At 44.4% G+C, this 13,018-nt stretch overlaps 1 protein-coding gene across 1 annotated transcript in view; it reads left to right on the plus strand.

Annotated features, from left to right (window-relative positions):
* LOC134316175 (espin-like protein) overlaps positions 1-13,018 on the plus strand; it is a 28,602-nt gene that overhangs the window by 2,412 nt on the left and 13,172 nt on the right. The window contains exons 3-5 of the mRNA XM_062996494.1: positions 1,465-1,651; positions 1,727-1,909; positions 1,998-2,129. Of these exons, the coding sequence (XP_062852564.1) occupies positions 1,465-1,651; positions 1,727-1,909; positions 1,998-2,129 (502 nt within the window). The remainder of the gene's footprint in view (positions 1-1,464; positions 1,652-1,726; positions 1,910-1,997; positions 2,130-13,018) is intronic.

Genomic DNA, 13,018 nt, shown 5'->3' on the forward strand with positions numbered 1-13,018 from the left:
AATCATTATTTTTTTGTCTATAGTCAATTAAATCAGTCCATCGCTGCAGTCCATCCATCTGTAGCTGCTGTGATGCTTCATGGTGTGAAATTAAATGCAAAAACTCCCTCTGCAGCAGTAACATCTTCTGTGTTAGCTGCTCTTTACCTGCTGATTCTCTCCTTTAGCTGCAGGTTTGTGTTTTGCTGAACATAAACGCTTTTCCAGCGGCTGCTTCAGTGGGACTATCACCGAACCCTGAGAACCCCACTCACCCCACTGTGCTAAATAACCCACTCTGATAATCCCGGTGGGTGGACGTAAGGTTCGTACGATCCCCTGAGCGGTGGGAAGTCTGGTCATGTCGAACCACATCCGACATCAACAAGCTTTAATTCAACACGCACATTTCTGCACGTCCTGATTGATTTTACAGCCGATTTTTACTAATACCTGCAGAGAAAAGTTGGGACGTTTAGTAAAACACAGTAAAAAGAAGAACCTGTGGGGTGTTAATGCTCTTAAATCTTTATTTAACTGATAAAATAAATGATTTAGAATGTTTAGAATTTGATGCCTGCATAATAAAACATGCTCCAAAAAGTTGGGACAGGGGCAAAATAAGACGGGTAAACAAGGAGCCACCAAGGGATTAGTCTGTACAAACCACTACTGTGTTCCAACCTTCATGAGAGAATCAATCAGATCAAAAACAATATGAGTTTTTCACCATCTACTGTCCATAATATTGTGAAAAGCTTCACGGAATCAGAAAACATTTGCATTTACGTTTTCGGCATTTAGCGGACGCTTTTTTCCAGATTTACAGTATACAGTCTAAGCAATTGAAGGTTAAGGGCCTTGCTTAAGGGCCCACCAGTGGCAACCTGGCAGTAGTGGGGCTTGAACCAGCAACCTTCAAGCTCTGAGACAGCATTGCATGAGAAACCATCATGCTAGTGTGAATGTAGCCACGAGGGCTTAGAGGAACTTCAGAAAACCGTCGTTGTGTAACTCAGGCCGCCGCTGCATCAAGAAATGCAACCTGAAAATGAGTTTTATATAGAAACGCCTCTGAGTTCTCTGGCCCCGAGCTCATCTCGGATGGACCGACAGACAGTGGAAAAGTGTTCCGTGGTCTGATGAGTCCACGGTTCGAGCTTGTTTTTTGTAAACAGCGTTTGCAGTCGTGATCAAATAAACAAGTAATTGAGGGTTGAGGGTCTTGTGCAGGGGGACGTCTGAGATTTGGACTTTACCACTGTGCCACCCAAGCGCTCAGGTAGTCCAGGGTGAGGGGGGAGTCAGGGCCATGTTAGGGATCGACTCTTAGGGCCTTCGGTTCAGTCCGTGGCGCACCACTGCAGGTCCAGCGCCAAACTGGTAAGGTATGGACTTTTCGGGAGTTGAATGGAATTTCGGACGCTGTACGTCCCTCAGGATCGGGTGTATAAATGCGCTGGTGTTGGTTTATTGTTTTGACAGGTGTGTGAACCGTCAGACTTTAATGGGAGCTACGCCGCTGTACCTGGCCTGTCAGGAGGGTCACCTCGATGTCGTGGAGTACCTGGTGAAGGACCGCGGCGCCAACGTGCACCTGAGAGCGCAGGACGGCATGACGCCTCTCCACGCCGCCGCCCACATGGGTCACCACGCCCTGGTCGTCTGGCTGGTTAGTGCTTAATTCCGTTTAATTAATTTAAGCGTTTAAAACAGGCTCCTGTAGTCGGGTTCTCGCTCTTCTCAGGCCACATTTACGGAAATCAGCCTGTCCGGTCAGGACAATGAGGGCACCACAGCATTGCATTTCGCTGCCAGCGGAGGTCACTGCCGCATCCTGGAGAGGCTCCTGCGCATGGGCTCAAAAGTCATCAAAGATTACTGGGGCGGCACTCCTCTGCACGACGCCGCCGAGAACGGGGAGATGGAGGTACGCGTACCGCTGACCTCGAAATATAATAAAAGCTAAGATTTGATATTAAATAATCTGTATTTATAACGAGCGGTGGTTTCTTCAGTGCTGCAGGATCCTGCTGAGTCACGGCGTCAGTCCGTCAGAACGAGACGTGGACGGCTTCACCGCTAAAGATCTGGCCGAGTATAACGGACACCACGAGTGCGCCCGGTACCTTCGATCTGTGGAGGGAAACGTAAGAGCAGAGATTTACTTTATTTACTGGCTGGTTCAGATTCTTGTCATCATGTAGCTTGAATGTGATGGAATGAATGTGAAGTTTTTACGCTATAGAGTCAAAGTCAAGTCATGAGCCTTTAGGCTATAGAGTCAAAGCGAAGTCATGAGTCTTTACGAGTCTTTAGGTTATATGGTCCAAGTCGAGTCACGAGTCTTTAGTCGATAGTTCAATCCAAGTCAAATGTCTTTGTGCTATAGAGTCCAAGTCAAGTCACGAGTCTTTAGACTATAGAGTCTAATCAAGTCATGAGCCTTTAGGCTATAGAGTCCAGGTTAAGTCACGAGTCTTAAGGCTAAAGAGTCTAAATCAGGTCATGAGTCTTGAGGCTACAGAGTCTAAGTCAAGTCACAAGTCTTTAGGCTATAGAGTCAAAGTTAAGTCATGGGACTTTAGGCTATAGTTCAGTCCAAGTCATGAGTCTTTGGGCTGTAGAGTCTAATAATTCATGGGTCTTTAAGCTATAGAGTCAAAGCAAAGTCATGAGTCTTTACGAGTCTTTAGGTTATAGGGTCCAAGTCAAGTCAAAAGTCTTTAGTCGATAGTTCAATCCAAGTCAAAAGTATTTGCGCTATAGAGCCCAAGTCAAGTCAGGAGACTTTAGGCTATAGAGTCCAAGTCAAGTCACGAGTCTTAGGGCTGTAAAGTTACAAGTCTTTAGGCTATGGTGTCAAGCCGAGCCCTGAGTCTTTGCACTGTAGAGTCCAAGTCAGGTCAAGAGTCTTTAGGCTACAGAGTCTAATCAAGTCATTAGTCTTTAGGCTATAGAGTCAAAGTGAAGTCACGAGTATTTCGAGTCACTAGAGAAAAGTGGCTGCGTCCCAAATATACTTTAAAGGCACTTATTGTTCATGTGTTATTTTTGGGATACTGTGCTCTGTGAGACCCCAGTGCACAGTTTCGGTACCCTCGAGACCCCCTTATGGATGCAAAAAGAGGAACAGATTGCTCACTCGGCTAATATTTTGACAGGATTGATTCCTCACCAGCAGGAACAATCGGGACGTGAACTGCATGTCGTTTACTAAATAAAAATCCTCACTTGTGCTTTATTTATCCTGACATGTTGTATGAAGTACCTCTCACATGTTATTATTTACTTTAGCGTGGTGTCGACCTCGATGTTACGCTCCTCATAATAAACGTAAACTCGTGACTTCAGCTTCGCTTTGAAGCGTCGGGTCCCACCAACACAACATCAAAATACTTCAAACAATCAGTTTAGCTTCACGATCACGATCACAATCGTCTAAAGAAACGTCAAACAGCGTTAAACGTCGGGCGGAAAATAAAAACAGTATGAACGCTCGACTCCGGCACCGCCATGTGGAACCGTTTGGCTTCGTGCACAAACTGTACAGGGATCAGAAACTCCGTGTTTAGCTGCTTTGCCCCAAGGGTCACCACTCAGTCACAGTTTAGAGGGTAGGTGTGGCACAGATCTGGGACTTCTAACTGCACCGAATCATAAAACCAGATTATGTTTTGCCGTATTGCAGACACTTTAATCCAAAGCAGCTTCTGTAAACGAGCAACCTTTCGATTAATCCAGTACCCTAATCACTGAGCCACCAATACCAGTAGTTCTATGTAGTAGGTACAAAGTGGTTAGTAGTAATGGTGTTGAACAGGGCACACTGCATCTGCAGGGTGGGAGCCCGGACTATGTGTGGGTGGGTGGGTCTTCATACGTTGTGTAAGGACCCTGACTGGCGGAAGAGACGCCTGTGCAGAATGCAGGGGCGAGAGGAGGAGGGCTGTACACGTGTCGGACGTGCTCTCCTCGGATGCAATCTGGTATCTCTCAGCAGCGGAAGACAAAATTGAGTCGCTAAATCGGAAGGAAAATTAGGAGAAAATGCAAAAAAAAACCAAAAAACAAAGCAGTACATTCTGATAAACCATAGTTGTAGTGACCTTCTTAAACCAATAAAAACAATCCTATATTAGGCCACTACATGTGATGAATACCTTTTGACGCGTTCCTTTTGTTTGAAATAAAGTTCCATGCCGTTCATACTGTTGGATATGTCAATCCATTTATTGTCCATGTTCCAACATCCAAAGCACAAACATAGTTCATAGTAGCGCTGACACAAACAAATGCTGTAAACCCACTGTATTACAACTTCGCCCTTGGTTCTCATTACGATCCGATACGGTCAAAATACAGTTTGACTTCTTCTTCTGCTGCTTCCTCCCTGCTAGCACCTTAGAACCACTTTTATTCATTATGTACCACCTAGTGGCCAAACTAAACATAACTATTAAATCAATACAAATGGCTCTTACAATAGTATTTATATTTTGTAATATTACGAGGATGTATTTGTATCAGTATTGACAATTTTTATATTAAATAAATCACAATACGCCATTTTCATTCCAAAACAAAAGTGTGCGATACATCATGGCACCAAAGTACATAGAACATAAAAACAAAAGCTCAGCTCAGCTCGTGTTCTTCAAAATAAAACCAAATTTATATGTGTTTTCCTTCAGGAATATATATATATATGTATATATATATATACAGTGTATCACAAAAGTGAGTACACCCCTCACATTTCTGCAGATATTTAAGTATATCTTTTCATGGGACAACACTGACAAAATGACACTTTGACACAATGAAAAGTAGTCTGTGTGCAGCTTATATAACAGTGTAAATTTATTCTTCCCTCAAAATAACTCAATATACAGCCATTAATGTCTAAACCACCAGCAACAAAAGTGAGTACACCCCTTAGTGAAAGTTCCTGAAGTGTCAATATTTTGTGTGGCCATCATTATTTCCCAGAACTGCCTTAACTCTCCTGGGCATGGAGTTTACCAGAGCTTCACAGGTTGCCACTGGAATGCTTTTCCACTCCTCCATGACGACATCACGGAGCTGGCGGATATTCGAGACTTTGCGCTCCTCCACCTTCCGCTTGAGGATGCCCCAAAGATGTTCTATTGGGTTTAGGTTTGGAGACATGCTTGGCCAGTCCATCACCTTTACCCTCAGCCTCTTCAATAAAGCAGTGGTCGTCTTAGAGGTGTGCTTGGGATCATTATCATGCTGGAACACTGCCCTGCGACCCAGTTTCCGGAGGGAGGGGATCATGCTCTGCTTCAGTATTTCACAGTACATATTGGAGTTCATGTGTCCCTCAATGAAATGTAACTCCCCAACACCTGCTGCACTCATGCAGCCCCAGACCATGGCATTCCCACCACCATGCTTGACTGTAGGCATGACACACTTATCTTTGTACTCCTCACCTGATTGCCGCCACACATGCTTGAGACCATCTGAACCAAACAAATTAATCTTGGTCTCATCAGACCATAGGACATGGTTCCAGTAATCCATGTCCTTTGTTGACATGTCTTCAGAAAACTGTTTGCAGGCTTTCTTGTGTAGAGACTTCAGAAGAGGCTTCCTTCTGGGGTGACAGCCATGCAGACCAATTTGATGTAGTGTGCGGCGTATGGTCTGAGCACTGACAGGCTGACCCCCCACCTTTTCAATCTCTGCAGCAATGCTGACAGCACTCCTGCGCCTATCTTTCAAAGACAGCAGTTGGATGGGACACTGAGCACGTGCACTCAGCTTCTTTGGACGACCAACTCGAGGTCTGTTCTGAGTGGACCCTGCTCTTTTAAAACGCTGGATGATCTTGGCCACTGTGCTGCAGCCCAGTTTCAGGGTGTTGGCAATCTTCTTGTAGCCTTGGCCATCTTCATGTAGCGCAACAATTCGTCTTTTAGGATCCTCAGAGAGTTCTTTGCCATGAGGTGCCATGTTGGAACTTTCAGTGACCAGTATGAGAGAGTGTGAGAGCTGTACTACTAAATTGAACACACCTGCTCCCTATGCACACCTGAGACCTAGTAACACTAACAAATCACATGACATTTTGGAGGGAAAATGACAAGCAGTGCTCAATTTGGACATTTAGGGGTGTAGTCTTTTAGGGGTGTACTCACTTTTGTTGCCGGTGGTTTAGACATTAATGGCTGTATATTGAGTTATTTTGAGGGAATAATAAATTTACACTGTTATATAAGCTGCACACAGACTACTTTTCATTGTGTCAAAGTGTCATTTTGTCAGTGTTGTCCCATGAAAAGATATACTTAAATATCTGCAGAAATGTGAGGGGTGTACTCACTTTTGTGATACACTGTATATATATATATATATAATTCCGGTGGGCGGGACTTGACATAAAGTCAGAAATTTAGAACAATTGTTTTTTTGCTAGTGTTCTCCAGCTTTTGTTTTACAGTAGACACATTTAGGGTTTTGCAGCTGTCATTGGCACTTTTGTACAGCTCTTGGTACACACTTGGCAGCTCTGAAGTTGAACTTGGTTGGCATTGCAGCTTTCTGGTTCTGTTCCCTGTCCTGTTCCTCTGGGGGACATTTGGGTTGTGCAGCTGTAGCTAAGCGCTATTTTTTTTATGTATTTTTTTGATCCTATGTTTTATGTGTTGCTGGAATGCTACAGTAATGTGGTCACCGTTTTCTCTCGAGTCTCAGCTTTGGTTTTGGTTTTGATTTATTAATTTTCCAGGTTTAATCATTTATTTTATTATTTTTATTTTGTTTTTGTGCCTTTGAGCTACAGTGTTGTTCTGCGCTTGGTTTTGGATTAAACCTGTTGGTGCTCACCACCCTATGACATTTGTAAACGTTACCACATCTCTCTGTTTTGATTATATTTTATTGTAATCTGACACTCATATCGCAGTGCTGATAAAGACCTGAAGCTGTAGCTAATCTGTAAATAATCCTGTCTGAACAGTACGTGGTTTATCAGTACCGAGGTTCTTTTGAGAGGCGTCCGATGTTGCGGTATGCACTCTCTACAATCGGAGGGTATCTGATACCATCTCTCCGCTGGTCGGGCACCGGTGGAGTCGGTTATGGGATCCGTGCGGCTCAGTTTCCGTTGCTCGGAACCGGAAACATGATCCAGGGGTTCGAGAGAGCGACGTTTAAAGAAGTGAAGATGCCAGTGATGTAGTTTCTAGCGCATTTTCATTTCATTTTGTTTCGTTTAGTAAAAAATATATTATATAAACACACCTCATGTTTTATTTGCATACTGAAATAAGTAGAATGATTGTTTTATTATTGTTTAAGACCAAACACAGAATGTAAACGAATTAAATAACATGGCTACATGTTTAGTGATGCATTTGCCAACTATTTAACAGAAAAGCTGTCTTAAACTGTCTGTATTTCTTTTTCTTCTGTGGATTTAGTGAATCAGGATGCAGCTACTTTTATTATTTTTATCAATTTTATAGCTATTTGTTTACTTTATGAAACTAATGAGCTTTGTTAGCATTGTTAGCAAAACTGAGCAGGTTCGGTAATGGCGTCTGCTCTGTCGCTCGGCCACTAGAGGGCGATGAAGGCGCTGTTTTGTCATTTTAATATTAAACTCATATAAACCAGCGGTTCTGTTAAACGAGCTCTCTTATTGTTCTTTTCTTTAATTTTTCGGTATTAATTCAAATAAAATTAAAATGTAGTTTATCACACAGTCAAAGAGCGTCAGAGATTCTTTCTGGAACAGTTGTACACTGGTACAAGGTCCTCAAACTTCAGAAAAACTGAAATAAAGAAGTGCTGTTTAACTAAACATAGATGACTGTTAAAAGTTTGCTTACTGGACTTGTTACTTCCATAATCCCAAAAAGGAGGAACATCAGGACCCAAAAAGGAGGACATCAGACCACAAAAGGAGGGCATCAGACCCCTAAAGGAGAACATCAGGCTCCTAAAAGTAGAGCATTAGAAAAGTAGACCCCAAAAAGGAGGAACATCAGACCCTAAAAAGAAGGAACATCAGACCACAAAAGGAGGACATCAGACCCTGAAAAGAAGGAACATCAGACCACAAAAAGAAGGAACATCAGACCACAAAAGGAGGACATCAGACCCTGAAAAGAAGGAACATCAGACCACAAAAAGGAGGAACATCAGACCACAAAAGGAGGGCATCAGACCCTAAAAAGGAGGAACATCAGGACCCAAAAAGGAGGGCATCAGACCCCTAAAGGAGAACATCAGGCTCCTAAAAGTAGAGCATTAGAAAAGTAGACCCCAAAAAGGAGGAACATCAGACCCTGAAAAGAAGGAACATCAGACCACAAAAGGAGGACATCAGACCCTGAAAAGAAGGAACATCAGACCACAAAAAGGAGGAACCTCAGACCCTAAAAAGAAGGAACATCAGATCCTGAAAAGGAGAACATCAGACCCCAAAAAGGAGGAACAACAGACCCCAAAAAGGAGGGTATCAGAACCCCCCCCCCTCCCCAAAAGGACATCAGACTCCAAAAAGGAAGAGATCAGGGCCTAAAAAGGAGGAACATCAGACCCCAAAAAGATCAGACCCCTAAAAGAAGGGCATCAGTACATCAAAATCCAAAAAGGAGGACATTAGACCCCAAAAAGATCAGACCCCTAAAAGAAGGGCATCAGTACATCAAAATCCAAAAAGGAGGACATTAGACCCCAAAAAGGAGGAACATCAGACACCAAAAAAGAAGAGCATCAGACCCCAAGAAGGAGAACATCAGAACACGAAAAAGGAGGACGAATACATGTCCGTCTAGCCGTTGTGTTGGACCGTGGACAGGCAGAAGAAAAACCGGATCATCCGCTCTAAACCCGGACGTATGGGCGCTCTGTTACTCACACCTGTGTGTAACGACCCTCAGCTTTTTTCTCTGAGCACATTATTGGAGCACAAACAGAGGAACACGAATTGAAGTCCTTTCATAAGTTTAGATGGAAAATCTGAGGTTTCTGGGTTAAAAATAAACACTCAGCACCTAATAACCGCTCATACGTCCCTCAGGTCTCGTTACCTCCAGCGGCTGCTTTTGAGAGCCATTACCGAGCTGCTGGCACGACTCTGCCGGGATCTTTGATAACTCCGCCTGGCAGAACTGGCAGAGCTGAACCGAATGTGTTGATGGTTTTGGCGTAGACTCGACTTTTCACTACGGTTCACGTGTTCCTGGATTAACGTCAAAGCTTTTCTGAGGCTCTTTTATGAAAATACAGAAACTTAAATAATTGTTTTATTGGTGTGGAAAGTTGGACGATGTATTGGAAGTACTGGGCGTGGCCTCTCCATTTATCATTAAACATCAATAGGACAAACATGCCGTCTAGAAAAAAATAGTTTTAGATGAAATTATTGTCCAGGATTATGTTTAGAGGAGATATGATATTCATTCCCAACAACACTGTACCTACTGCTGAACACTGTGCTGGTACAGTAGTGTTATGCAGTTCTGTTTTTGCCCTCTTTTTGCACCATAATAGTCAGAAGAGGGTGCAACTGGCACAGCTTTCATATTGGTCGCTCTTTCTGACCCCCAAAAACAAGGGCGTCAGACCCAAAAAGGAGGAGATCAGATTTAAAAAAGGAGAACATCAGACCCCCAAAAAGGAGGAACATCAGACCCTAAACAGGGGGAATCAGACTCCAGAAAAGGAGGAACATCAGACCCCAAAAAGGAGGAACATCAGACCTCAAAAAAAGAGAAAAACAAACCTCAAAAAGGACATCAGACCCCAAAAAGGAGGAACATCAGACCCCACAAATGGAGTAACATCAGACCCCAAAAAGGAGGACATCAGACCCCCCAGAATGAGGGCATCTGATTCCCAAAAAAAGGACATCAAACCACAAAAAGGAGGGCATCAGACCCCTAAAAGGAGGAACATCAGACTCCAGAAAAGAAGAAGAAAAGAAGCGCTGAGCTGCAGAAGTGAACTCATGATCACCCCAGTGGATCCGGCTACACCGCGCGGTTCTCTGTGATTGTCTATACGCGCTTTATTAGTGGATCAGCGGAGCGGTCAACCGTAGTCGATGCATCATGGTCACTCATCAGGACTCTAAACACCGTGTTCTTACATTACACAGCGCCAAGAACCTCAACAGCTCCACGTTTACTTATGAACCGGCTCTCTGACTCGCTCTGACTCACTCTGACTCAGCACCGCGCCGGGGCTGATAAAGAAAAAGTGACCGGCCGTTACTGATCTGAGATATCTACACCAGGAAGGACTCACAATGGGACAGAGAACCAGGTCGGGAGGTTCATCACGCTGCTGCTAATTAGGGTTTAGGTGAAGTGTGTAGCTGTCCATCACCAAACAATCACGTCCTGAAGATGAGGAGCGAGGAACCACTGATGAGCTACAACCCGAGTCTCAGCCACCATGTTTCAGGTGTTTCTGTGTCAGGTGACATGAATTAAACATGGAGCAGAAGAACATTTATATGAAGTGCTGGAATTAGGGAGGCCACTTTCACAACCCCAAAAAGGACGTCAGACCCCAAAAAGTAGGACATCAAACCCCAAAAAGGAGGAACATCAGACCCCAAAAAAGGAGGACATCAGACCCCCAAAAAGGAGGACATCAGACCCTTAAAAAGAGAACATGAAATACCAAAAAAAGGACACCAGGCCTCAAAAAGGAGGACATCTAACTTCAAAAAGGAGAACATTAGAACCTAAAAAAGAGATCAGACCCCAAAAAGGAGGAACATCAGACCACAAAAATAGGGACATCAGACTCTAAAAAGAAGGACATAAGACCTCTAGAAAGGAGGGCATCAGACCCCAAAAACGAGGAACATCAGACTCCATAAAGGAGGACATCAGACCCTAAAAAGGAGGAACATCAGACCCCAAAAAGAACATCTAATTTCAAAAAGGAGAATATTAGAACCTAAAAAAGAGGAGATCTGACCCCAAAAAGGAGATCAGATTCCAAAAGGAGGACATCAGCCTCCAAAAAAGAAGAACATCAGACCCCAAAAAGGAGGACATCAGATCCTAAAAAGGAGAACATCAGACCCCAAAAAGGAGAAAATCAGAACCTAAGAAGGAAGACGTAAGACCACCAGAAGGAGGAACATCAGACCCCAAAAAGGAGAACATCTAACTTCAAAAAGGAGAATATTAGAACCTAAAAAAGAGGAGATCGGACCCTAAAAAGGAGATCAGGTCCCAAAAATGGGGTAAGACCTCAAAAAGGAGGAACATCAGACCCTAAAAAGGAGGAACATCAGACCCTAAAAGGAGGAACATAAGACCCCCAGAAAGGAGGATATCAGACCCCAAAAAGGAGGGCATTGTGCCAGACTGCAGAGAAACAGATGAAAAACCGGATTATCCGCCCTAAAACCGGATGTATGGACACTCTAGCTGGAACTCCTTCTCATGTCGACTGTGTTGATTGACCTGTTGAACTTTGATTTTATTGCATGTTTTTAACTCTCTGCCCCGGTTTGTTTGGTTGCCCGCCTGGCAGACACGGGCACCCTCGTGCCTGGTGAAATCAGGGCAAATGAAAATTATGGGCTGATTATTATTGGACGCTCCTCAGTGTTGGATGCAGCGTGGATTAAAACGAGCAGGATAAAGACGTTATTGTAATCAAAGTTTCATCATCAGATCTGAAGATGCCAAACCTTCAGGCTTGCCATGCTACCGGCCGCTGATTATTATCATTAGCGGTGATTAGCGAGGGCATGGCGTGGTCAGAGCTGACCGAGAGCGGAAAAGCTAATCAGCTGAAAGCAGGAGCTCTGACCTCCGCCTGCTGGCCTCCTGATTCCCGCTGAGCTTTTCCGTGGAGCTGTTTGTTTGTTTACGTGTTGCCGGCGGGTTGATCCTCCGTTAACGTCAACGCCGGCCATCTAATCTACCGCCTGAATTATTGAGAACCTTCTTCAATCAGAGGTGATTGCTTGTCGGAAGCGATGCCAGCGTGATGGTCAGTGTGATGCCAGCGATGAAGCCGTTAGCCACGAGCTCTGGATTCTCCTCAGACGAGTGAAGGACAGTGGAGTCACTGTTTACTGAGGTAAATAATTATTTACTATTATTTTCTCATAGCCAGTTCCTCTTCCTCTGCTGGAGACCCTGATGGTGTACGAGGAGGGTATGTTCTCCTGACACGCCCTCCCTCTGATGCATGCGCCATCCAACGACCCCTTCTTATTCACCCGTACTTCGGTGGATTGGCGCGTGAGGTCGGTCAACTTCAAAAAGGAGGAACATCAGACTCCAAAAGCAAGGGCATCAGACCTCAAAAAGAAGGACATCAAATCCTAAAAAGGAGGACAACAGACCCCAAAAAGATGGACATCAGACCCCATAAGGAGGAGCTCAGGCCCCAAGAAGAAGGGGCATCAGACCCCAAAACGAAGGACATCAGACCCCATAGGGAGGGCATCAGACCCCAAAATGAAGGACATCAGACTCCAAAAAGGAGGAACATTAGACCCCAAAAGGAGGAGCTCAGACCCCATAAGGAGGAACATCAGACCCCAAAAAGGAGGACCATCAGACCCCAAAAAGGAGGACACCAGACTCTAAAAAGGAGAACATCAGACACTGAAAGGAGGAACATGGGACTCTAAAAAGGAGAACATCAGACCTCAAAAAGGAGAGCATCAGACCCCAAAAAGGAGAACATCAGACCCCAAAAAGGAGAACATCAGACCCCAAAAAGGAGGAACATCAGACCCCAAAAAGGAGGAACATAAGACCCCAAAAAGGAGAGCATCAGACCCCAAAAAGGAGGAACATCAGACCTCAAAAAGGAGGAACATCAGACCTCAAAAAAGAGGAACATCAGACCTCAAAAAGGAGGACACCAGACCTCAAAAGCGAGGGCATCAGAACCCAAAAAGGTGGATATCAGACCCCATAGGGAGGAGCTCAGACCCCAAAAAGGAGGGCATCAGACCCTGAAAGGAGGAACATCAGACTCTGAAAAAAGGAGGGCATTAGACCTCAAAAGGAGGACA

This window comes from Trichomycterus rosablanca, chromosome 6 (assembly GCF_030014385.1).
Source record: "Trichomycterus rosablanca isolate fTriRos1 chromosome 6, fTriRos1.hap1, whole genome shotgun sequence".
Taxonomy (NCBI): Eukaryota; Metazoa; Chordata; class Actinopteri; order Siluriformes; family Trichomycteridae; genus Trichomycterus; species Trichomycterus rosablanca.